This window comes from Panthera onca, chromosome A3 (assembly GCF_046562875.1).
Source record: "Panthera onca isolate mPanOnc1 chromosome A3, mPanOnc1 haplotype 2, whole genome shotgun sequence".
NCBI lineage: Eukaryota > Metazoa > Chordata > Mammalia > Carnivora > Felidae > Panthera > Panthera onca.
The window spans coordinates 77973810-78001569 of NC_138341.1; the positions used below are offsets into that span (position 1 = coordinate 77973810).

The 27760-nt window shown below is 47.2% G+C and overlaps 1 protein-coding gene across 6 annotated transcripts in view; it reads right to left on the reverse strand.

Annotated features, from left to right (window-relative positions):
• Positions 1-27760, reverse strand: part of FAM178B (family with sequence similarity 178 member B) — a 114750-nt gene that overhangs the window by 35441 nt on the left and 51549 nt on the right. For all 6 annotated transcript variants that reach the window (XR_009602595.3, XR_009602591.3, XR_009602603.3 and 3 more), the window contains 4 exons: positions 11370-11484; positions 4541-4634; positions 4083-4259; positions 3713-3810 (listed from right to left, as the gene is read on the reverse strand). Coding sequence is in view for 3 of the 6 variants with exons in the window: in XM_060607936.2 (XP_060463919.2) it covers positions 3713-3810; positions 4083-4259; positions 4541-4634; positions 11370-11484 (484 nt within the window). In the remaining 3 variants the exon portion in view is untranslated. The remainder of the gene's footprint in view (positions 1-3712; positions 3811-4082; positions 4260-4540; positions 4635-11369; positions 11485-27760) is intronic.

Below are 27760 nucleotides of genomic sequence, written 5' to 3' on the forward strand. Positions count from 1 at the left end.
CCTTTCCACTTTGGAGGCCACAGTTAAGCAGCATACACAGAATATCTAATAAACATTCGAGGGTGGTGAAGGAGGTGGGTCCCAGAGCCTGTGTACATCAGCTTTCAGTGGAGTGAAAGCAGCCCTTGGCCTCTGTCCTCCCCCTAAAAGGGCTGGCTCCTGGGAGTGTCTGCAGAAGTTTGCTCAGAACACATACTGGGGACCCTGCACAGGAGCTGGAAGGGCAAGTCCCCTCCCCACAGCCCCCTGGAGCTACACCAGAGGGGCCACAGTCCCAAGACTGATGCTCCTCCAAGGGAAAGCCTTCCCATTGGCCCCATTTCAGATGGTTGGCTTCAGTATTTACTTTCATTTTTCATGGTTGAGCTCAACTCTCCTTAAATTTACAGTGCATCCCTGAAGTCTTGGTCAACAAGATGGGGGCGGGGGGCCGGGGGGCGGGGTGGGGATGTGCATCACACAAATGTTGGTGACAGTTCTCACTTTGTGCTTAACCAGGCAGTATACTAAGAATGTGACAGAATGCGCAACAATACGCCCTCCTTCCTGGGGGTCAGTCTGGGCACCAAGCCCAGTGGGGCAGCCACCAGTGAGGGCAGAACAAGGCTGCCAGCAAGCTCCTGCAACATCGCCCCCACAGGGAGCAGGGGGTGGGGGGCGGGGGGCGGCTAACTAAAGACCACAGCCACGGTGTGGCTGTAAAGAAGAATTAGAAGCTCTTTCTGACCCAATTTGGAATGATTGCCAAAACATTAGTTGAAGTGAAAAGAAGGGCAGAGAGAACATGCACAGAAACACACACAAGAAATGGAGGCAGGCTGGGTGGCTGGTAGGGGCACATTTTAAATATGTGCTCTACAGTGCCTTTTGAATTTCATTCGGTTTGAAAGCTTTATCTATTTAGGAAAATAAGATAAAATTTCTAAATAAACAGATGACACCCATCCTGCTGATGAACCCTCTTTAGGAATTATCACCCTAGTTGATGTGTCTGTTTGAAAGGGAGGTGAGGTTGTTCCATTGTATTAACTCCTGACATTTAAGGAACACTGAGCAAAGGCCCTGGAGCTACAACAACACCCTGTAAAAGACACGGATTCCTGAAATCTGTTTGATTCAACTAATAGGTAAATGACATCATAAATTTAGGAGATGATGAAGGTAGTCTCCAGTCTGCTGGGAAAGGTGGATCATGAAGACATAAAGTAGAGTTGGTGTTGGCCTCACTGGCTCTTCAGGGGTGGAAAAAATCAAGTTAGAGCCCTATCTCCTACCTCCGAAAAATAGATTCCAGACGGGATTAAAAACCAATAGTAACAAAGTTAATGTAAGTATTGGGAGAAATATAACATAATATTTTTGTGATCTTGGGGTGGGGAAGGCCTTTCTTTTCAAGAAAGAAAGAAAGACTTAATTAGAATCAACCCTTTATATTATCCACATAACTTTTCTGTAAATCTAAATGTATTCTAAAATAAAATTTAAAAAAAACTCCACAAACTTCAGGTCACTGAAAAATATCATGCACAAAGGTTTAAAAAGGACAATGTACAGCCTTAGGAGAAAATACAGTTCTGAAGCATATATAACAAACAATCATCAATGTTAATAAGAAGATTGATTGCCTCATAGAAAAATGGGCAAGAAGCATCAAGATATAACTTACAATAAAAGAAACACAAAAAACCACTGGCAATCAGAGAAATAAAAATTAGAATCAGAGTATGACATTTTTCACTCACCAGATTGACTAAAACACACAAAACTGAGAATACACAGTGTAGAAACATGCATTTTCATGTCCGTTGGTGGTATTCTCAATTGATACAGCTTTTTTTGGAGGCCAAATTTTAAACATATATACTTTAAGGACTGCAATTTCACCTCAAAGAGTTCATTGTATAGAAATATCTGCATAGATGTACAAAGCTTGTACCCTGGATAAATATCCAGAATAGAGGACTGGTTGTGTGCATACCATGAAATACTACATGGCTATTAAAAAGAATGAGGTTCGTCATACACACACGTATATGTATGTAAACACACACATACGTGTGTGTGTGTGTGTGTGTGTGTGTGTGTGTATATATACATACATATATATGTATATATATATACATATATATATGTGTATATATATATATACGAAAGTGAGAAAAACAAGTACAAATAATATGGCCTGCTAGGAGCAAATGGGAAATTGGGGCTGGACAACATGGGGCCCTGGAGGCATTTGGACTCCACTGTGCAAACAGGGGAGCAAGGTGAGGGAGAGACACAATAATCCCATGTATCCACAGAGAGGACTTTGAGAGATGAACAGAGAAAATGCCACTACCACCACCCCGGTGACAGATGTGATAGGAAAACAGGAGCAGGTGGGACGGAGGTGGCTGTGACCCAGACACATACCTGTTCTCATGGAGCTGACATGGACAGGCAACCACAAACAAGGGTTTGGGATTTGGAGGGCAGAATGGATAGGATTTAGTGACGAACAGGGGTTAACGAGCTGGGGATGAGAGAGACTTCCAGGACTACAATTTCTGACTTGTGCAATGCAGTGCACTAGCTGTTTGGGGTTGAGCAGGGAGGCTTAAGGCAGAGGTCAGCCTCCTGAGATCATATGGGAAGAAGTCCCATGTGTCTGGGCTTAATGCAAATGGCACCCATTGAAGCATTGCTCTAGTACTCACACCTACAGGCCTCAGAGAGAGCTTCTAGAAGCCCAGTTCTTTCAAATATACAGCAACAACTTTCCTTTCAGGACTGTGGAGAGGCCTCCTCTCTTTCAACCAGATTCACAGGCAGGAGATCGAACTCTCCAACTTAGGATTGAATCTGAGCTGAGGAAGATGGCACTTGGCACTCGTCTGGGCCCTGGGGATGTGGGTCTGGATGAAATGCCAAGCCTGCTTCCTGAAGCCGCCCCTGAAGAGAGAGGTGCAGGGGGATGGCCCCAGTGGAGGATTACTACAGAGGTGCCTATGAAGGCCGGGGGTCTTCCTGGCTCAGGGATGGGCAAGGAATACCCTGTGGCTGTAGCCTACAGTGGGGGGAAGGAAGGAGAGAAGAGACTGGGGCCAGGTCCAGAGAATGGGCCTCATTGCCCCAAAGGCTGAATTTGTTCACCTTGTTTGTTCACTCAAAAAAAGGATTTACAGAGTGCCATAGGCTTGTCAGGCACTGTTTTAGATGCTGGATGATAAGAGCGGTGACTCCGCTAAGGGACTGCTCTCCTGGAGGTAACATAGAGGAGAGTCACCATAAATAAGGAACAAACAGTAGGAGAATTTCTGGCAGAAGGCCATGCTATGCATAAAATAAAGCAGAAAGATGAACTGAGAGTTTGGGAGAGGTGTGGGGGAGGGGTGACTAGGGGACTTCCTGCAGTGGAGGTCTGAGTGACTAGAAGGAACCCTCTACTAAGGATTGGGAGCAGCAGGCGGGCGCTGCAGTCGGAAGCTAATTGTATAAGGCAATTGTTTTGCTAATAAGATCATGTTAAGAAAATTAGGCTTTTTTTCCTTTCGTAATGAACTCATTAGTGAGCTGTATTTTTAGTTCTTTCTCCTGAGTTTTAGAGATTGGGCAGGAGGGGGAGGTTTGTTGGGACCGATGGGGAGGATTCTGGATCCCTACACCAGAGCCTGTTCCAGGGGAAGGGAGGAGTGTCAGAGGGAGGAGCCCGAGGTGGAGGAGCACCCACCTGCTCCGGGAGGTCACGTCCAGGAAGAACTGCACGAGCGCCAGCAGGTTGTGGTGGTGATCTGACACCTCGCTCAGGCTGCAGCACAGCTTCTGGAGCTGTGGGGATAGCAGGCATTAGGTGGGCTATGAGAGGGCCTGCCTTCCACCCTGACTTCCTCACCAGCCCACTCAGCAGGGAAGCCAGAAGTAAGATGTGGTCACAAAGGCCAGGGACTGGAGGGAGTGTTCCCTGGCATCCTGGTGGCCTCCAAGCCTGCTATTCCCATTGAGTGTACTCTAGGGGCACTTTAATCCCTAGTGACAAGGCTATGTGAGGAGGCTCAGGACCTTAGAGAAGAGGCTAGGGCTTTGGCTTTGGCTCATGGTACCTTCCTTGGCCACTCATGGATGTTCTCGAGGAGCAGAAGCAGAAGCTGCTGAAGATCAGTCTTGGGAAGCAGGCGAAGCCCCACATCCAGGCCAACTCGGCACAGCAGCTCAATCAGGCCCAGGAGGTCCCCATCAGTGTAGGCCCCTGGCTGGGCTAGGGCACACAGCGCTAGGAACTGGAGAGCAGAGAGAGTGCTAGGCCAGGGATGGCATCCCTGGGAGATGGGGCTGGGCAGGAGGGGATGGCATCATGAGCCCCTTGGCCATGCCAGGCAGGAGCTGAGGAAAACAAGCACCAAGGCCCAAAGTCAAACCCCCCATGGTGTACTCAGGGGGCAGGCCCAGGCATAGGGGGCTGTGAGCCCTCCACAGCATCAGTCCTGGTGGCTGGCACAGTGCCTATAATACAACTGCTGAGTAGGTCTGGATGGCGAGCAGAAATGGGTGTGTAACTCACCTTGTAGATGTAGTTCAGGCTGACATCCAAGGCAATCTCCAGGGGGGCGTCCTGCTGCTCACTCCAGTTCAGGCTAGTGCTATTTTTAAGCACCCTAAGGTAAGACAAAAGCAAAGGGAAGGAGATGGGAGGAGGTGGGCACAAGGGGAGAACAGAGGCAGAGAGGGGGGCCTGCTGTTGCTCAAGAACAGAGAGCCCGTGCATGATCCATTCAGCCTGGGACCCTGATGCCCTGTCTGTGTTGGTCATTTACTGCTACTAACAAATTATCCCAGAATACAGAGGCTCAAAAACAATAAATATTTATTACATTGTGCAGTTTCTGAGAGTCAAGAATCCAGAAGCAGCTTAGCTAGGTGGTTCTGGCTCTGGATTTCTTGGGAGGTTGCCCCCAAAATATTGGAGGTGGGCCTGCTGTCATGTTAGGCTGGAGTGGGCAGGAGGAGCTGCTTGCAAGCTCACTCCAAGTTCACTCATGTGCCCCAGGAGGCCCCCAGTTCCTTGCCACATGGGGCTCTCCACAGGGCTCCTCAACATGGCACCTGGTTGCCCCCAACTGAGTGATCTGAGAGAGAGGGGAATGCCAGAGACAGAAGCCGCAGTCTTTATAACCCAGTCTTTGAAGTGACATCCCATCACTTCTGCTGATGTCTATGGTCCACACAAGCCATCCAGACTCAGTGTGGGAATGAGCCACACCATATCACGGGAGTCTGGCTCCCAACTGCTGCCACTCCAGCTGTGAGAAATAAGCCCACCAACCCAAATCAAAAGAGGAATGTGGAGACTTGGAGCACAGTGAAGTGAGGCTTTAATCAACATTCTTGCAAGAGCGAGTGTTTGATGGACAGGCACACTCGGGGCAGTTACAGCAGACAATTTATCTCCTAGCGTGCAAGTCCCTCCCCTGGTTCCTCATTGGCTGAGTACTACAGAGGTTACAGACTTACCCGGACATCACCTATGCTCATGTAAGGCACAGAGTAGTCTGACTGGAACAAATGTATATTCCCTGAGGTGACACAGAGACTTTCAGTCCTCCTCCCTTTGTTCTTTGGTGCATGCTCATTGCAAAGTCTGTGAAAATAAGCCCTCTAAATGGAGAAGGAAAGAACCAGGAAGTGAAGTGTCTAAGGGTTTGGGATCCATTGTGGGGGTGGGAGTGGGGGTGGGGGGTTCATATATATTTCCAATTTGGTTGTAAACCTGTTAAGTAGACAGCACAGCTTTAATTTTGTATTTCTGAAAATGAATCATCTCTCTCAGATCGCCAGGCCTCCGGCTTTAGTTTTCTGGGACTTGGAGACCAGGATATCATACTCCGTTGCCCCAAAAGAGTCTTCTTCAAAGAAGTTCTTTGTTGGGGCGCCTGGGTGGCGCAGTCGGCTAAGCGTCCGACTTCAGCCAGGTCACGATCTCGCGGTCCGTGAGTTCGAGCCCCGCGTCAGGCTCTGGGCTGATGGCTCAGAGCCTGGAGCCTGTTTCCGATTCTGTGTCTCCCTCTTTCTCTGCCCCTCCCCCGTTCATGCTCTGTCTCTCTCTGTGCCAAAAATAAATAAAAAACGTTGAAAAAAAAAATTTAAAAAAAAAAAAAAAAAAAAAAAGAAGTTCTTTGTCCATACAGGTATGGTGACATTTTGCATGCATTAAGAAGTATACTACATTGTAGCTTATATGGGGACTAGTTTCCAAAGTCAGCAAATAATATGATGAAAGAATAAAAATTATCATTGAGAACTCCTCCAAAGGGGTTCACACTAACAGGCTGCCTACCAATAAGCCTAGCATGGCCAGTTTTCCTCTAGTGTGGAAACAAAGCTTGTTGAGCTGAGATGAAGTTAGAACTTAGGGTCATAAAAAACAAACAAACAAACAAAAAACACCACCACACACACACACACACACACACACCCCAAACCTCTTTAAAGACTAGAGTCATATTCAGGGTGACAAGGTCCTTACAGTGAGAGAGGCATCAATGGACAACAGAGTTGTACCACCTTTGCACAAACTTCCCCAGGCACATGCTCACTGGATAAAAATCAGAGCAAGACCGCCTCACTGATTCTGTCTCTCTGGTCAAATGTATACTGTTAATTGCTGCATACTGTTGAGGTAAGCTTATGACCAGGCTCCCTGTGCTGTCTCATCTACTGCTCTACTCTTATTAACTGGTTGGAGTTCCTGATAACAGCAGGCTCTCCACAAATGAAGATACTGATGACAGCAACACTGTTGGCAATAACAGGCTCCAGTGTAGCCACCTGACCGCTGACAAAGAAAAAGCTCCATTCCTGCGTGCTCCAGTGAAAAGTCTCTGCTCTTCTTTTACTTGGCACTGGTGCTGCTTATTCAAAGCGAAGTAGGAGAATTCCATCTCTAGGTGCCCGGGAAACTGATGCCAACAAAACAAAGTCGAGGGGGTGGAGGGGAAGGTATGACTGCGCTCGGCCATTCTTCCAGATTTTAGCATTTATTAGGGCCAGAGAATGGGTGAGGCTGGTGTTTGCACATCTGGGCACCTGCTGGGCCTGTGTCAGTATACAAGGGCTGCTCCGGTTTGCACCAGCCTGTGAGCATGCATGCATGGGGTATGGAAGCATGAGTGGGAATGCTTTCAGACTTCCCAAAGGATGGAGGCAGGCACAGAATTGACCGTGACTCTGCTGAAGAGGAACGGGCTTTCAGACAGTCTGGTGCCACCAGAGGGAGGAGGAGTGTGGAAAACGTGAGCTGGGGAGGGAAGTGTGGCTGTGACAAGAACCCTCTCCTCCTTGTGAAGCAACACCAATCTTCCCAAGTGGAGAGGGTGGCGGACAGCCTCGCGGTGTGTGTTCCAGCATTTCCTGTGCCACCTCTCCTTGGGAACAGCAGGCAACAGAATGGGGGTCCCTGTTCCCTGCCTTTCTGAGGTTCTGATGAACCGCTTGTCTGAAATGTCTGCATCTGTGACTGCTATACTGGGGGTACAGCGCCGGCTAATCCCCAGGCCTCCATCCCCAGGTTCCCAGCAGGTGGCCACGGAGCACAGGCATTCACGGCCTGGCAAGCTCACTCCCCTCCTGAGTGGAGGGGTCCCACAACTGGACTCCATGAACAAAGTGCTTCACCATCCTGCCCCTCCCTTCCGCCCTGACCCCCAGCTGGCAGGGTTAGAGCTCAGCCTGTGGCCAGGACCCAGGAGCTAGAGCTTGGGTCATGGCGATGCCATTCTATACTTATTCAGTGATCGTAAGAGGGGCACATCTTATGTACTCTGACATTCTCAGCAGGAGCATGGTAAAAGAGCCATAGGGGCATGGCCACCACCGTAACCAAGGGCTATCCTGAAAGTGCCCAGTGGTCAGGGTCCCACCATGCAGGCTGTGAGTAGCGTGCTCTCCCCTAGGCCTGTACTACTAAATCAAACTGGACCTGCTGTCCAGTCTTTATGGGCGAGGTCAATGCAGTAAAGGGAATTCGATGCTGAGCTAACGGGAAGGGAGAGAGAAGTACATTTTACCTGGGTTGAATTACACTGTCTCAAGACGGCCAGCGACCAGCCTCCTGCACACTGGACAGGATGCTCTTTCAATGGATTAACCATCAATTAGTTACCCATTTGGCCTCTGCACCAGGCTGCCCTTTCAGAGAACTAAGTCGATGAAGGTTTCCAGTACCAGGCTACGGTAGTTTGGTGGCCAGTCCCGTGTATCTGGCTGGGACTTTCAGATGGACTTTGTAACCTGGGGAGCAGCCTTGGAAAACCAGCCATTGCTACCAAGGACCTTCCCTGCCTTCCCAGGTGAGATTGGGGCACCTGACGAAGAGTGTCTGTACAGCCGGGTGGCACCAGCCCCCTCAAACTCTTGCTTCTGCTTCCTGGTCAGTGTTCACGCTCTGGTCCCTCTTCTGCCCTTGTGTCCCCACAGATCCTCCTGATTCCTTCCTCCCCAGTCTTGTCATATGGTCCAGTGGCAGAAGGACTATATCTTCCGAGAGGAAATCTTGAAGCATTCGAAGAGATGGTGATGGGTTTCAAGGAAATCTGAGATGAGGAATACATGGTGAAAGACCAGTCTTCCTCATAGTAACTAAAAAGACAGTCCAGTTGTGGGGCCATGTGCAGAGACATCCTAACCCCTCATTTCCAGTCTTGGCCACTACAGGGGCTCTGTGGGTGCCCCAGAGGAGCCGCAGAGCATCTGTTCTTCTGGAGAGCCCTAGATTGGAACATCCCTGGAAGTCAACAGAACAGTATGTGATGTGGAGCCACTTGGCATGGGATGAGCCTGAGCTTGGTCAGGAACAGGACGAGGAGGACAATGGGGACAAGGCAGACTGCCCTGATGTTCTTCTTATGGCCCATGTGTCCATGAAGGGTGTCATACCTTTGGTGGAGGAGACTCCAGAACCTTCATAGTGCTTCCTGAATAGTTTAGAAGAGCTGTCTTCCAACCCTATGACTCCCAGAGCTTCCCCAACTGCAGCAGCTAACCAGCAACCCAGGTAACCCACCTGAGCATCTCTGCTACCCCACATCTTGGGGATGTCATTGGACGGGTCTCCAGGATGTGTCTATTTACTTTTCAAAGGGAGACTGTGTTCAGGCAGAAAATTCTCCCTAGGCTGAGTGGCTGGACAAGCAGTCCAGCCAGTTCTTATAGGGTCACAATAGGGAAATCACCCCTGAAGCCATTGGCCAGATCCTCAGGCCAGTTCTGAATCCTCTGTGGGGAAACGGTGCCAACAGTGTGAGGCCCAAGGAAAGAAGTAGGCTGTCCAAATGGTACGTCTGGGAATGTGACCATGCAGCTCTGGCAACACTCTAGGACAACATGGCTTTGCCTTCCTCTTACCCAGGGCCAACTGCCTGGCAATGCATGCTAGGGGTTTGTGTTCCCAAGGATTTGAGGTGGCAGATTTAAACAGCCATAGTTCTAATGCCCATCTGCCCCCTGTGGCCTCCAAAGTGGATGGATCTGTTCTGAAGCTGAAGGAGCAGGAAGCCGTCAAGCTCAGGGGGAAGGGAGAAGGGCGGGGGAGAAAGTGGCTCTTTACAGAGTGTGTAGTAAATTGGGTGGTTATATGCCTCCAGTGGCACCTCTCACTCTCCAAGTGGATACCAAGTGCTCATCACAACAGTTAGAAATAGCTCTTCTGAACTCTTCAGGCCCCCTAGGCCCTTCCCCCAACCTGCATTTGTTTTTCCAAGTGTAATTCTTTCCTCGACTCATTCTAGAAGGTGGTGTGATTGAAGCTCTGTGTCGGGGAAGAGGCAAGATATGGAACTCCACGGGAAGGGAGAGGGGCAGGAGCGAGGCAGGCTGGCACATGCGCAGGGTATTTATAGCAGAGCGAGTGTGGTTTGGTCTGGTTTGGTTTGGCAGACAATTACTAAACACAGTTGTGGAACAGGTTCTTAAGGAAGCTTGGGCCTTCCCCAAGTAGGAACACCCGCCAGCCTGCAACAGCAAAGGTAAGGGTCCCTGTACTTCCTGGGGCCAGAAGATTGTCACCAGGATGGTGGGATGGTGGGGGCGGGCTTCCATGTAACATCCCATCCAGGGCTCTAAAAACCCTGTTATATGTTCTCAAAGAATTGTCAAGAAAAAGTTTGAATGTAATATAATATGTAGAACAAGTTTATAATATATAACACTTTTACAACCCAGACCTCATCACTGTGCACCCAACAATAGCCATTTATGTATTGTTAGGTCTCTGCTCCTAGAGAGCAGGGACAATGCACATGCAAATTAGCACCCCCCAACCCAGATCAGCACACAAAGGGGGCACCCACAGAACAAAACTGGCCACTGTGGAAATTACATGTAAAATTGTGCCTTGCTGGCCATGGGTTGATATTAGGTAATGCGTCAAAATTGAGGCTTAGAGGTAGACCAGAGAGACTCGGACATGTCCTGGAAGAGGAGGGGCATTGAGGGCTCTGAGTCACCACAGGGCAGGAACAGATGTCAGCTAAACCAGCAAGACTCATCTGTGCCTGCTTCTTCTCCCTGTGCCTCCCCCCTCCCCGCCTAGGCTGGGAGCAGGGTCATTTATCCAAACATTCACCATTTGTCATTCACGGTGTGATACTCATATCCACAGGTACTTGTGTGTGGTTTGTTCTATAATCCCTCAGACTCTGTTTCACCATGTGGGTTAGAGCCTGAGTTTGGGAATTTTTTTTAAACCCCCCCCCACAAATGCACATAATTTTATATAATAATCAGAGGAAATCTTTCCTCTTTTTTTTTTCCCTAAATGTTCATCTATTTTTGAGACAGAGTGTGTGCCCAAGTGCACGGATGGGGAAGGGGCAGAAAGCTAGGGGGGGAGAGAGAGAATCCCAAGCAGGCTCCACACTCAGCATAGAGTCTGATGTAGGCCTTGAACCCATGAACTGTAAGATCATGACCTGAGCCAAAGCTTAACCAACTGAGCCACCCAGGTACCTCACCTTTTTCTAACTTATAAATGCTCATGGAACGGAGGATGCCACAAACAGTAATGAAATGGATAGTTTTGTACAATGAATGGCCCATTACGTTGTATTACCTTTACAGAATAGGAACTACTTTATGATTAATTTTTTCTTCCCTTCCTATCTCCTCAGAATAGGAAATACTTCAATATTTCCTAACATGAATAAATGTTCAAAAGAACGGATCTCTCTTTTTTTTGGGTAATGTTTGTTGTTTGTTTGTTTTAAACATTTTAACTGAGGTGTAACTGATATGGAAAAACCTGCACATATTGAATGTATCCAAATTGACAGGTTTGAAGTGAGTTCCCCAGCTGCTGAACAAATGAGAAAGGACAGTGAGGAAAGGACAGTACTCACCTCCCACTGTGCTGACAGGGTTCACACAGGCCCAGAGCAGGGCTACAGGCTCCCAGGCTGTGAAACACCTCCGTGACCTCTTGCAGGGAGGGGCACCACCAGTGCTTGTCTCCATCTGTCAGGCCAAGGGAGAGCAGAGGGTTAGTTACGGAGGGCAGAGGAGGACAGGCACATGACTCCCATGGGAGGGCTGGGCATGACAGCCCCTGGCCCAAGGGGACCATGTTTGCATTCTCTGGCACCACAGGTGTTTTCTGGAGGAATCAAGCAACGAGCAGTTTTGAGACATCCGAGGGAGCTTTGGGAACCTGGCTGTTCATGTTCTCCTGTCTTCAAGCTCTAGCCACCTTCAAGCGAACGGGATCCATCAGAGCGCTGAGCTGCCCAGAGCTGAGTCAGATGAAGACACCTAAACCAGAGGCCTCAAAACTGCCAGATGCGGAAGACATGAGAGTCTCTGCTGCCCAGGACCTCTGCCATTAAGGGCTGAGGCCAGCTCTGAACCTCCTGCTGACTCGACACTGCCCTTGCTGCAACATGTGGGTGTTCCCAGGTCCATCATTCCAGGCGAGGACACTCCCCGCAGCCTGGGAGGTGTCTTCGAAGCCAGCTGGAGCTCAAAGTACCATTCTCTCTCCACTGGTGTAACAAAACATGAATGATAATCTGGCCACACTAATAGAGAGGGAAAAACCTTATGTACCCAGGGGCTCTTCTTCAGTCAGACTACTTAAGGGCATTTTCAGAACCAGGAAGCTAGAAAAACGAAAGACAACATGGAGGATGGTATTTCCCAAAGATGGCTGCAAGATCTCCTTCCCACGCCCTCTTCTGCCTGGTGACCTCTCCACACCCCACCAAGAGGTGGAGTTCAGGTCCCCGCACTATCATCCCTCTATGTTATCTTATTTATTATTTTGCTTCTTGTCTGTCTCTCCCTATTTGAATGTAAATGCCCCCCCCACCCCTGCACCCTGCACATCTAGTGCCTAGAGGAGGGGTTGGTGGGTGGGGAAGCTGAATGGAGAGAATCCTAAACAAACCTGACTGAGTAGTACCTGAATAAGAGGGAACCTGAAGACCAGTCCCAAGATAAACTGCCAGTGTCAAGAACCTTGACAAACGTTGAATTTGACAGCAGGTGATGTGTCAGAATCAGGAACTTGGAAACTAGGCTAGAAGCGCATTAGTAGCATATGCTTGACCCTTTGCCATTCTGGGGGTGAGAGTTCCCTCTGAGAGGCCCACCTCAGTGGATCCCCCATGGGCTAGAACCGTGCCAGGTGCCCAAGATAAAAAGGTGGCTGGATGGAGACCTTGACTTCAGGGAGTTCACAGCCTAGGAGGGAGGGGAGCCAGGCAGATAAGTAAACACAAGGGAATGTGCTCAAAACCAACCGAAGCAGATGGAAGGTGCAGAGCCTGCTCAGAGGGGGAGTTGACTGGAGGTGGGGGGAGTGGGGAAGGTGAGGAATAAGGCACAGGTAATGGGAGAGGAAACATGCACCCAGCAAAGGGACAGAAATGACAAAGGCAGAGAGACACATGAAATAGCATGGCATGTCCAGTGACTCAAGGCAAGAAACAGAGCATCCTAAACTCCTTATGAAGCTCTGGCAAGAGTCTGGTATGGCTGCAGAGCCAGAAGCTGGGGGAATGGCCGGCAGAGGGTCTCTGAATCCCGTCCAAGGACATCTCTTCTGCTGGCATCGGGTGTCTCTCTCTCTGGAAATGTATATGGGTCAGGGCTCACCCAACAAGTAATTAGACTCTTAGAGGAGGAAAAACTTTCTTGTTTGTTTTTTTTCCTCTCAGGCAACTTAACAAGTAAGAGTAATGATACCCCTTGCCCGCTGCACAAACGAGCTGGGAAGAATGAAGTCTGCAAAACACAATGAGATTCCACTAGAGAGAGAGAGCTGTTTACTAGGGCCCTTGGGGGACTGTGCACGTACACACACGCATGTGTGGGCAGGCCAATGAACTTTCCAGGCATGTGCAAAGAGAATCAGCCTCCTTGAGGCCCTGGAGGCCCAGCTGGGCGGGAACAGCCCGCCAGCAGTGTAGCACCCCAAAGGGTGCTGTGCACGGCCACCCTCTCACCCCTCTTTAGCCGGTGCAGGTGTATCAGCTGCTTTAAGACTCCTTGGGAACAGCAGTGCAGGTGCCGCCAGCTTCAAACCTGAAGCCGGCTACTGTCCCCCTTCCCTACCCCACCCAGTAATTACTCCACACCACAGCTTGACCCAAGCTGATGTGTCAGGAGCAGTTTTAGAGCAAGGGGCCTGGATGCCTCGGGATAAACCAATCAACAGCCCTGGAAATTGGTTAAGCGACGACAGGCGCCCAAGAGCCCATAATTAACACTGCTTATAAGTAGGCCATGCGCTCAGCTTTTCCTGAGCACTGTTTGTCCCGAGTGGGGGTTTTCCGGAGAGCTGACACAGAAGAAAACTCAGACACAAGGCTCCAGCTCCCTAACTCAGTTTCTCCACACCCACACCACAGTCGTTTGAGGTGACTCCCCCAGGGAGCATTGGGGCCCTGTGCCTTTTTAAATGCCATGGCTAACAGCCCTGAGCATCTGGGCTCTGTTTAGAGACTGTGAGTCTGAAAGCATCCCTTTAGGTGGTTCTCCTGGGATGGAACTGATGCTTCGGGGGAAGGCAGGGGAAGAGAAGCACTGGGCCTAAAATAAAAGTGACTTTTCCATCTGTGCCTCAGAAGAAGTGTTGCTTCACGTAACACCACCGCCTCTGTTCTCCTGGCACCAGTTACAGGGAATGGGAAAACCACATACATCCCAAGAAGCTCCTCAGCTCGACGTGCTGGCCCCAGCAGCTCCCCTCCCTAGGCTTCTGTCACAGCTTCTCACCCACCAGCTCCCATCTTGGGCCTTAATGGTCTGATACAGGGCACAGGGTCCAGGGGGATCTGGTCTTTCTCTCCCTCTCTGCGTCCTCCAAATTGAATTGCTAATGAATATTCTGGGGTGGCTACCTTGAGAGGGCCAACCATGTGCCTGGGTCCTGATTCCCTGACACCATCTTAGAGACCCTACGATTCTCCAGGAACCTCAATGGGGGGTGCTGGTTCCTAATGGAAAGTAGGATACTGACCCATCAGACTGAGCCCAGATCCCAACTGGAGTGTGAGACTCACAGCATTTAGGGGAGGCTTACAATCTATTAAAAAACAATCCAGGGGCGCCTGGGGGGCTCAGTTGATTAAGCATCTGCTCTTGGTTTTGGCTCAGGTCAGAATCTCACGGTTTGTCAATTTGAGCCCCCTCAGGCTCTGCGCTGATGGCTCAGAGCCTGCTTGGGATTCTGTCTCTCCCTCTTTGCCCCTCCCTCCCTCCCTCCCTCCCTCTGTCAAAAATAAATAAATAAACTTAAAAAAACTTAAACCCCTTCCCCCCGCCCCGCTCAATCCAACCAAGTAAATTTAAGGATCGAATTGGCTTTATGAACCAGTGATTCATGAACCAGGCAGCACCCCACCTCTCAGGCAGAGGGGTTTCCAAGGAGTTGTACAAAATGGCAGGTTTTATAGGAAGGAGGGTGGGGCAAGAAAGTTGTTAGCAAAAGAAAAGAAAGGATTATTCCAAGCAAGGTCACCTTCCTTCAGTGGGAAAGGGCAGGCGGTCTTATAATACAGACAGATTACCTCAGAAGTGCCTATCACACAATTCCTGATTGACAGACTGACACTTAGGGGAGGCTGAAACTGCCATTAGGTTAGTATTAAGCTCTGGTTTGGTGACTTGGCCTAAGTGACACCACTTTGGGCTTGTAGGTATCCTTTTCAACACACCTTACCATTTCTAATCCTCCCAATTACTTAACTTCCCTTTGCACTTTTTCTTTAATGTTTGTTTATTTATTTAGTGAGAGAGCTTGAGCAGGAGAGGGACAGAGAGAGAGAGAGAGAGAGAGAGAGAGAGAGAGAAAGAATCCCAAGCAGGCTTCACTCTCAGCACAGAGCCTGATGCAGGGCTCGATCTCACAACTGAGAGATCATGATCTGAGCCAAGTCAAATGCTTAACTGACTGAGCCATCTAGGTGCCTCCCTGCACTTTTGTATTTAAATTCACACTTGTAAAATATCACCCGCTTTAGTCAATTGGCCTTAGCCTGTCATTTAAACTTTTTATGCACTCAATAAATGGTAACTGAACACCAGGTGTTGTTCTAAATGCTGGGGGCCCAGCAGTGAACAAAAGAGACAATGTCCTAGTCTCATGGAGCTGATGGTTTAGCAGGGAAACAGACAAGACACATTAAATAAATACACAGAATGATGCAGGGTGGCATAAATGGCAGGGAAGGAATGCGGTTGGGTACTGCAGGGGGGCAGCTACAGACAGAAGGAGGATCCTGGGGCGGCCGCACCCTGAAGCCAGGTGCCATTCCTTGCTTAGGCCCAGCCTGGAGCCCAGGGTGCTGGAGGGGTGAGGGGAAGGGCACAGAGAGAGGGAGGGGGGACTCACCTGAGACAGGGACACTGAAGGGACTCCAAGGAGAACCGCTTTTTCTCCTTTTCCTGAGTCTGTTCTTGCTAGGACCTGCAGCCCCACCTTGCACATACCTTATAGTACAAAGAATGGATGTCCTAACTGTAAAGGTCAAGGAGTTAATGATTTCTTTGCAGTTTTCCAGCACAGTAGATAACATCTAAGGAGTGACCAGGTGGGTCATCACGTATGTATTCCAGACAGCTGCCGTTAGACATTGTGACGCCAAGACCCCCTGGCTCCAGAGCATAAGTGACTTATGGAGAACACCTGGACCTTTGTCCTTGTTCTGACTGGTTCCTGGGTAGCTGAGAGCACATGCTCACCATCCTCAATAAACCCTCAGAGCCCGAGCAAAGGAGAGACTCACTCTCCTTTCCTGAGTCTTCCAGACACTTCACCTACTATACTCTATCCCTTATGCTGCTCAGTAAACTCTGCTCTCACTTCTTCCCGTTCACTTTGATTTCTATCCTGCGTGAAGCCTGCGGGACCCCGTCTGGGTTCTTGGCCCGCCTGCCCATATCACACCCACCCTGAAGACTGTGGCAAAGAAGAAGGGCAAAGGGAAGCAACTGGTCTTAGGAGGATGGAGTGATGTTATTATCAAAGGGATCCACGTATGTGGTAAAAACACAATATTGCATCAAGTCTATATCTTAAAAACATGCACATCTCATGGCCCCAACAGCAGTGTGAGCACAGGATGGAGCCCAGCATTCTCCTGAGCCTGACGCTGCCTCTCACCACGGACAACTGTGTGCCTGGGACCCAGAGAAGCTCTGATCCACCTTCTCTTCTTGCCTCTCATGCCCGCTGGCTCCTTCTCCAGACTGCTCTGTCTACCCATATCCTTTTCAGTCTTCTTTTTGTCCCTTCTTTTTTATCCCTTCTGTGCCATGCAACCCACCTCACTGACCTTCATCTTCCCTTTTCTACCTGCTCCTCCTGAGCTGAGGCCCTCCCTCTAGTGCCCTCACAACCTTCTGCTTGCCTTGCTATAACCCAGCCTGCATATACCCATCCCCCACACACTCTCTCTCACACACACACACCCCATATACAGCCCTCACACACACGCCCTTACACACTCACATATACACCCCCATATCCATCCACTCACCACCCACCCTCTCACACAGACACACACACAACCCTATATCCACTCACCACACAACCTCACACACGCATATACACTCCTAATCCACCCGTCACATACACCATCAATGCACACACATCCCTATATCCACCCACCACACACCCTCACACACATATATACCCCTCTATACCCACCCAGTGCACAAACACACACACCTACACACCCTCACATACACACACACCCTTAAACCCACCCACCAGACACACACTCATCCTCACATACACACATATATGTCCTTATATCCACCCACTACACACACACACTCACACATACTTATATACTCTTATAACCACCAAACCCCATATACCCCTATACCCACCCCCATTACACACTCACATACACATATACACCCCTATACCCACCCACCATACACACGACCCTATATCCACCCCATTCCACATCCATACACATCCCTATATCCACTTATCCCCCCCACCCATGTATTCATCCACCACACACACACCCATACACATATATACACTCACATACCCATCCACCTACCACATACACACATACACACACACCATATACTATGGACACATGCCACCCATCTGCTTATATACCACACCCTACTCATTGCACACACACTACATCCATCTATAGACACACTTCTACACCACACCTATACCATATCCACACTCACTTCACACACACGACCATCTGTACACACAAGACACAGTCACCACTCATACAACACACATATACTCACAGACCATACCATGACACTCACACATCACACACACATACCACACCCATACTCACCACACACACACACACACACACACACACACACACAGCACCCATCCATAACCCCCCCACATAGCTTCCCTTCCCCTCCCCCCCCAACAGGTCTCGGTCTCTAGACCTTTTATTCATGTGAGTAAGGGTGTGTACAGGATAGGTGATGCCGTCCCCAGGCCACCTCTCCTCTCTCCTGCCCTCTGTAACTCACACCACTGCCTGGTGTCACCTAACACCATTGAGCATTCCTGGCCCCCAGTGTGTAGGACAGACTTGTATTGTGCCAAACCACTGAACCACTCATAGCTGCTAGAACTAGGTTCTGCTGCAAATAACAAAAAGACTGAAAACAAAACAAAAAACTACCTGGGCTTAAATAAGCTAGAATTTTTTTCTCTCTGATGAAAAAGTGTGGAAGTGTGTGGGCCACACTGGTACAGGGACCTGACTGATTGGGAGGATCTTGGGTGCCTGTTTTCTGCTCTGCTGTTCTCGGCATGTGCTTCTCCTTCTTAAGATCACCTCATGGTCCAGGATGGCTGCCAGAGGCCCAGCTGTCACATCTCAACTCCAGGCAACCACTTCCTTGCTTTGCTACCTCAGTATGCACTCTTGGGTTATTTTTAATGATGTAAGGTCCCCTCAGTATGACTCAGGAAGGTGGTATCAAACCACCCTGTCACATTTAAAAAGCAAGAATTTGAGGGGCGCCTGGGTGGCTCGGTCAGTTAAGCGTCCGACTTTGGCTCAGGTCATGATCTCATGGTCCGTGAGTTCGAGCCCCATGTCAGGCTCTGTGCTGACAGCTCAGAGCCTGGAGCCTGTTTCAGATTCTGTGTCTCCCTCTCTCTCTGCTCCTCTCCTATTCATGCTCTGTCTCTCTCTGTCTCAAAAATAAATAAACGTTAAAAAAATTAAAAAAAAAAAAAGCAAGAATTTGAGACTGATTTAGACTCAACCAAAAGCTTCCCAGTAACATCCCTGAATGCATGGCCTACCAGGTTTTCTCTCACTTTGGATTTCTGAACCTCAGATTTCTGGAATATTCCTGATCTTTAGATTAAAATGAAACAGAAGATAACCAAATGCTGACGAGGATGTGGAGCAACAGGAACTCTCATTCATTGCTGGTGGGAATGCAAAATGCTACAGCCATTTGGAAGACAGCCGGTAGTTTCTTTCAAAACTAAACATACTCTTATCATACAATCCAGCAATTTTGTAATTTGTAAATACAAATCCTTGGTATTAACCCAACTGAACTGAAAATGTACAGCCACACAAAAAGCTGCACGTGAACGTTTATAGCAGCTTTTCTCATAATTGCCAAAAACTAGAAGCTACGAAATGTCCTTCAGGAGGTGAACAGGTAAACAAACTGTGGTACATCTACACAATGGAATACTTCTAAGTGATACGAAGAAATAAGCTATCATGCCATGAAAAGGCACCTCCAATACATATTGCTAAGTGAAAGGAGCCAATCTGAAAAGGTTACACACTGCATGATTCCAATTATATGACATTCTGGAAAAGGCAAACTCTAGAGACCACAGAGATCGGGGGTTACCAGGAGCTTGGAGGGAGAGGGGGAGGAACGAACAGGTGGAGCACAGAGAGTGTTCAGAGTGGTGAAACTGCTGCATATGATACAGTAATGATGGACACATGCCATACATTCACCAAAATGCACAGGATGTACAACACAAAGAGTGAACCCTAATTTAAACAATGGCCTTCAGTTAATGATAATGTATCAATAATGGCTCATCAATCCTAACAAATATAGCATACAAACACAAGATGTCAGTAGTAGAAAAAACTATGTGTGTATTAGGTTGGGAAAGTGGCGGGGGGGGGGGGGGCGGGGAAGTATGTGGGCACTGCTTTCCAATCAAATATTCCATAAGCCTAACACTGTCCTAAAACAACAACAACAACAACAACAACAACAACAACAACAACAACAGAAATGAAGAACTTCTTAAAAGAAGAAAAGAAACAGAGGGAAAGGGCTCCACACACAGCACCGTGGGCAGCACATCCCTACAGTCTAAGGGATGGTGGTGTTTGTTGTATTCCAGATCAAGGACCCTGCTGAGAACCGAATGCAGTAGTTCTCAGACTCATCTGCACATTCTGGAATCACTTTAGGGAATAGCTTCACAAGTTACTGCCACCTGTGTCCCACCTCTCGTGACTGTGGTTTAATTAGGCTGGCTTGGGCTCTGGAATTTAAGAAAAAAATCCCAAGTGACTCTACAATGCAGCCACCTTGGGAAACCAGCGAGCTAATGAAAGCCATGGCCTTCGCACCAGAACTGCACTCGGGGTCTCACCCTCACATGCTCTGGCAGATGCTGAGGGTGGGGTGGGTGTGGGGAGGAACCCACAGAGGGAAGTCCCCGCTCCATGTACACCCACAGCTCCCAGCCTTGCCTCCAAGGCGAAGGAGCCCAGGGGTCCTCAGCCCTGGCTGTTTACTGGAGTCATATGGGGAGGTTTTAAAATGTCCCTGCCCGGGCTGCACCCCATAACAACCTTAAAGGGCAGAACCCTGGCCTTGGCATGTTTTAAAGCTCAGACATAGTCCTGGGGGAGCTTTTTGATCAGGGTCTGAAAGACAAACATTAAGAAGTGTTCACCATATTATTGTATGAGGTGTGTGCACTTGGCCAAAGTCCTCATAACCTGGCACTTTCTCAGCCTGGCTGCACATTAGAATCAGGGAGCTTTAAAAGTCTGTGCCAGGCACTGTCACGTGTTCCAGGAGCAGACCCAGCTGGGCCTCAGCAGAAGCCATGGAGAGGCAGCACACAACTCCTGATGTACAGGTGGTCAGACAGAGAGGCAGGTTAGGAGGCAAATGCTCCAGAAGTCAGGGGCACAAGGGAGATGCCGGCTGGGTTGGGGTGATGCGTACATGCCTGTCCCCATGGGGTCCCTGCATTCTGACCTTGGAGGACAGGATAGCACATCTGGAGTTTGGCTTGCACACACAGCTCCACAGCTGACCGACCGCACAGGATCAGAGGGGCTGGTGGGAAAGATGCTGATGTCCGCTGCAGGCAAGGCACACATTCCCCAACACTCAGCCACACATTCAACGAATACCACCAGAGTCCTACTGCATGCTGGCTTGTGTAGCTGCCAGGAACTCAAGAGAACTTAAAACAAAGACAAGTGAAGCCATGGTCCCTGCGCTCTAGAGCTCACAACTTAATGGGTGAGATGAGTCAAAGAATCCGCCCATCAACTATGACCAGAGCCACAGAGAGTGGAAAGGGAGTGAGAGGGGGGACACGGCTGGGTAGGGCAGGGCAGACCTTCCCAATGAGGCAACGCCAGAGAGGCTCACTGGTCCAGGGCAGAGATGGAGTTAGGAAAGCAAAAGCTAGGAAGATGCTGAGAAGAGGGAAGACACCATCTAGGGAGGAGAAAGTGGCGCATGCAGAGACCCCAGAGCAGGAGGGGAGATGAGCAGAAAAGGCCAGGGAGGCTGGAGCACAGAAAGCAAGGCAGAGAAGATGATAAAGCGAGCTGGACTGAGGGTCCAGCCAAACACATAGGAGACCATGTGTCACACAGACAGTGTGAAGACTGGGCTTTCCAGCCACCTGATTATCTGAGAAAGGGTGCTGTGGTGATTAAATGAGATAGGCGAAGCCCTGGACTCAGTGCCTGGCACAAGATGTCTAGAAATGTGAACTATTATTTTCAAGGAAACAACTTTTATTATCACAATAGACAACAGTATGTTTTTAAAAGGAGGATCAATTATGAAGTTGAATTACTGTTATTGTCAGGTTCCAACCGGAGACTTTGAAGGGGCCATGCCGAGCAAATGACAGCTCTGAGAGGGCTGGGGGATGGGATCTCCAGGGTGGTCCTCACGGTGTTTGCCTGCTTATTTGGGTCTGTATAGTGTTCTCACAGTACCAGTGTGGGGATTAAGAATACAGCTGGATCCCAGCCTGTCTCCTTGGCCCGGGGTAGAGGCACCTGCCCCGTGAAGGTTACCCCCACATGAACAGAGGGCCGGGCCCTGGGCCCAGCACAGACATACTCCTTGCATGTGATGGTGACTGCCATACCACAACAGGAGATGGAATCCACTGGCAAGGCTGCGTGGAGCTCCAATGGGCAGGTGTCCACAGGCAGGGCCTCCATCTGGAGAGGCTCCCGGAGGCTCTGAGGGGGTTGCCTCCTACCACCCCAGCAGGAGGCTGTCCTGACCACCATGAGAGGCAGATCAGGTGAAGTGGGGACAACTCCTAATAAGACAGTGAAGAGTAGAAAGGGTCAATTGAATCTACAGACTAAGGGGTTGTTGACCGCTTAGAAATCATCTGAGAAAACAAAAACAAAAACCAATCATCTGAGAATAGAGTGAGACAGAAATGGCCAAAACAGAACTAGAGAAATTAAGATGAGAACTTGTGCTCCTTAGCTCCTTTGGTTTATCTAACAACCTCTGGGTCATAAAGAAATACATTTTCATTTTGATAACAGCTATCATATTGTGCGTAGAATCCACTATATACCAGGTGCCTCACCTAAGTTATTACCACCAACTCTGAAAACAATCCTGAGTGCTCAGTGCTGGCCACTTGGGTGAGGACTCTGTCAGTCTGATGGCCAAGCTCCATCTGCATCCTGATACTGCTCCATGCTGCTGCAGGGTTCTTCCCAAGGGAGTGGCTGTCAGACATCCTGTCTCCACTCCATCCACCCCATCTTATGCTCTGTCACCCATTATGCATCCCCATGTTCCCACGATATGTCAAATTTCCCAGCAAGGCGTCAGCCTACAGCTCTAATCAAAGAATGCTTTTGTTGTCCTCCAAAACTTTTTTCATGGTGCATGTCTATCATTAAAGTTTTTTAAATTTATACCTCCAACAAACATACATTTATAAGCTCTACAAATGTACCATTATGCTAATATGCCATATACATGATATATTAAAAAGAGAAGTTAAAAAACATGAGCTACGGGGCACCCGGCTAGCTCAGTCAGTAAAGCATGTGACACTTGATCTTGGGGTTGTGACTTTGAGTCCCATGTTGGGGGTAGAGATTACTTAAAAATAAACTCTTAAAAAAAAAGGTTGAGCTACTTAAAATTTTTTTCTAAATAATTTGTAATGTTTAATTTTTTAATTTTTGAGAGACAAAGTGCAAGTGGGGGAGGGGCAGAGAGAGAATGTGTGTGTGTGGGCGGCGGGGGGGTGGGGGGAGACACAGAATCTGAAGCAGGCTCCAGGTTCCAAGCTATCAGCACAGAGCCCGACCTGGGGTTTGAACTCACAAACTGTGAGATCATGACCTGAGCTTAAGTTGGACGCTTAACCGACTGAGCCACCCAGGTGCCCCAAGTTTGAGCTACTTTTGACACACCAGTAAAAAAAAATGAACTACTATGATTTAAATTTCCACCTTAAAAAACTGGAGGAAAATAGAACAGATCAAACCCCAAACAAGCAGAATTTGAAAGGAAATAAAGGTAAGCAGAAATCAATGAAACAGAAAACAGAGAAACTCTAAGGAAAATCAATGAAACCAAAAGCTGTTTCTTTGAGATCAATAAAGGTGATAAACCTGTAACCCAAATGTTTGGGAAGAAGAAAGAAACAAATTACCAATATCAGAATGACAAAGAGGCCATCATCACTGATCCAACAGACTTCAAAAGGATAATAGGAGAATATTATGAACAAATTTATGCCATTAATTTGACAACTTAGGTGAAATAGATGCAAAACAACAGAGCTCACTCAAGAAGAAACAGGTAATGTAAATAGCCACATATCTACTTTTAACAATTGGATTTGTAATTAAAAATCTTCCCATAAAGTAAACTCAAGGTCCAGATGGTTCCACTGGCTAATTTTACCAAACATTTAAGGAAGAAATAATACCAGTTCTATACAAACTTTTCCAGAATACTGAAGAAGAGCAAATACCTCTTAACACATTCTATGAAGTCAGTATTACTCTGACACCAAAACCAGAAAGAGAAACCTACAGACTATTATCTTTAGCGAACATAAATGTTAAGAGTTCTCAACAAAACTTTACCAGATTGAATCCAATAAAATATACGAAATTAATACATCATAACCAAATAGGATTATTCCAGAACGCAAGGATGCAAAAATAAACATTCAAAAATCAGTCAATGTAATTCACCATGTTAAGGGACTGAAGAAGAGAGGCACCTGGGTGGCTCAGTCGGTTAAACATCTGACTTCAGCTCAGGTCACAATCTCCTGGTTCATGAGTTGGAGCCTCACATCAGGCTCTGTGCTAACAGCTCAGAGCCTGGAGCCTGCTTCAGATTCTGTGTCTTCCTTTCTCTCTGCCCCTCTCCCACTCACACTCTGTCTCTCTGTCTCTCTCTCAAAAATAAACATTTAAAAAATTTTTTAAAAATTCTCAGCAAAGTAGGGGTTTATCAAGTCTGTAGGATAAAGATCAACATGCAAAAATCGATTATAGAGTAGTACAAAATGAACAATTTGAAAATGAAATTAAGAAAACAATTCATTTTGGGGTGCCTGGGTGGCTCAGTCGGTTAAGCGTCCTACTTTGGTTCAGGTCATAATCTCATGGTTTGTGAGTTCGAGCCCTGCATCAGGCTCTGTGCTGACAGCTCAGAGCCTGGAGCCTGCTTCAGATTCTGTGTCTCCCTCTCTTTCTCTGCCCCTCCCCTGTTCGCACTCTGTCTCTCTCAAGAAAATAAACATTAAAAAAAAAAAAAGGAAAGAAAACAATTCATTTTATAATAGTATCAAAAATAATAAAATACTCAGGAATAAATTTAGCAAAAGAATTGCAAAACTTGTACATCAAAATGTAGAAAGAAACTAGGGCACCTGGGTGGCTCAGTGGGTTAAGGGTCCAACTTTGGCTCAGGTCATGATCTCACAGTTCGTGAGTTCAAACCCCACGTCTGGCTCTGTGCTGACAGCTCAGAGCCTGGAGCCTGCTTTGGATTCTGTGTCTCCCTCTCTCTCTGCCCCTCCCCTGCTCGAGCCCTGTTTCTCTCTGTCAAAAATCAATAAACATTAAAAAAAAAAAGAAAGAAACTGAAGATCTAAATAAATGGAGAGACATCCCATGTGCATGGATTGGAGGGCTTAATATTCTTAAGTATGTCAATCTGCCCCATATTGATCTATAGATTCAGTGCAATCCCAATAAAGACTCCGGCAGAATTTTTTTTTTTTTTTGGTAGAAAATGACAAGCTCATTCTAAAATTTATATGAAAATGCAAAGGACCTAGAAGAGCCAAAAAAGTTTCAGAAAGAATATGAAGTTGAAGGATTTAAACTATCTGATTTCAACACTTATAAAACTACAGTATAAAGACAGTGGGGATAAAATTAGACCTATAAGTCAATGAAACAAACTAGAGTTCAGAAATAGACCCACACATATATGATCGATTGGTTTCTGAATAAACATACCAAGTTAATTCAATTCAGTAAGAATAATCTTTTCAACAAATGTGTTGAAAATGTGTTGGTAATATTGTATAGCCATATGTTGAGAAATTAAGCTTAACCTTACACCAGTGAAATGGACCACTGACCTAAAAATGTAAGGCTAATTATAAAGTATTAAACTTATTTTAATTATAAAAAGTGTAAATTATAAAACTTAATTGTGAAATTTGTAGAAGAAAACAAAAGATCTTGGCGACCCAGGTTTCACAAATATTTCTTACTTTTTTTAAAAGTTTTTTTTATGGTTATTTTTATTTTTGAGAGAGACAGAGCATGAACAGGGGAGGGACAGAGAGAGAGGGGGACACAGAATCCAAAGCAGGCTCCAGGCTCTGAGCTGTCAGCACAGAGCCCTACGCGGGGCTTGAACTCACAAACCATGAGATCATGACCTGAGCCAAAGTCAGATGCTTAACCTAACACTCAACTGACTGAGCCACCCAGGTGCCCCTCACAAATATTTCTTAAATACAACACTAAAAACACCAACGATAAAATATCAATAAATTGTACGTCATTAAAACATAAAAACGTTTGTTCTTCAAAACATACGGTCATACAAATGAAAAGGAAAGCCACAGACTAGGGGAGAATATTTGCAAAAAATGTACTGACCAAGAACTGTAATTAGAATATATACAGGGGACGCCTGGGTGGCTCAGTCAGTTGGGTGTCCAACTTTTGATTTCTGCTCATGTCATGATCTCACAGGTTCATGGGTTTGAGTCCCATGTTGGATTAGCTCTGCACTGTCAGTGCAGAGCATGCTTGGGATCCTCTCTCTCCCTCTCTCTGCCCCTCCCCTCTGCTTCTTCTCTCTCAAAATAAACTAAAAAAAAAAAAAAAAAAAAAAAAAAAAAAAAGAGAATATATACAGAACTCTTACAATTCAATAGGAAGACAACCCAATAAGCAAGTGGACCAAAAAACTAAGTAGACATTTAACTAAAGACACACAGATGGCAAATAAGCTGATGCAAAGATCACCAGTCCTTAGGGAAATGAAAATTAAAAGCACAATGAGCTACCGCTACATACCTATTAAAAAGACTGATTAGAGGCCCCTGGGTGGCTCAGTTGGTTGAGCACCTGACTTCAGCTCAGGTCATGATCTCACGGTTCATGGGTTTGAGTCCTGTGTCAGACTCTGCTATTAGCACAGAGCCTGCTTTGGATCCTCTGTTCCGCCCCCCCCCCCCCCCCCGCCCCGCTCCTCCCCCACTCATTCTCTCTCCCTCCCTCTCTCTCTCAAAAGTAAACATTAAAAAAAAAAAAAAAAAAAAGGACTGACTATACCTAAGTGGTGGAAGGATGTGGAACAACTGGAACTCTCCTACACTGCTGGCAGGGAAATGGCAGGGTCACTTTAGAAAACAGTTTGGCAATTTATTATTATTTTTTTCTTTTGAGAGAGAGAGAGACAGAGAGAGACAGAGCAAGTGGGAGAGGGGCAGAGAGAAGGAAAGAGAGAGAATCCCAAGTAGACTCCATGCTGTCAGCACAGAGCCCGATGTGGGGCTCGAACACAGGAAGCTGTGAGATCATGACCTGAACTGAAACCAAGAGTCAGACAGACACTTAACCAACTGAGCCACCCAGGCTCCCCAGTATGGCAATGTCTTAAAAACTTAAACATACAGGGATGTCTGGCTGGCTCAGTTGTAAGAGGAGGAGACTCTTGATCTTGAGGTTGTGAGTTCAAGCTCCACATTGGGTATAGACATTACTAAAGAAAAAATAAACTTAAAAAAAAAAGCACTTTAAACATACATTTATCATATGACCCAGCCTATCCACTCATAGATATTTACCCCAAGGGAAAGAAAGCAAATGTCCATATAAAGACCTGCATAAGAATGTTTACAGCAGATTTTAATAGCCCCCCAAACTGAAAGAAAAAAAACCCAAATGTCCATCAGTAGGGATAGGATATCCATACAATGAAATACCACTCAGCTATGAAAAGGAATAAACTATGGATACATACAACAACAAAGATGGATTTCAAATTATCCTGTGTGAAAGAAGCCAGACCCCCCCCAAAAAAGTACCCATTGCATGATTCCATCTATTTATATAAAATTCTAGAGAATGCAAACTGATCTGTAGTGACAGAAAGTAGATCAGTGGTTTCCTACAGACAAAAGGGAAAGGAGAGATAAATTTATTATATAGATGCACAAGGAAACTTTGAGGGCATTGAACATCATTATCTTGCTAATGATGACAGTTTTATGGGTATATACATATGTCAAGTGAATAGACTGCATACTTTAAATATGTACAGGTTAATGTGTGTCAATTACATACCTCAATAAAACTTAAGAAAAAGAAAGATGGGTTAAAATGTAAATATAGGTGTTAATGTTTTCTTTTACACCTGGTGGCTCATCCCACCTCAAAGGTCCCCCACGCTGGAGACCCCTGGTCTAGAAAATCCTGTCTGACTTGCATTGTGTAGA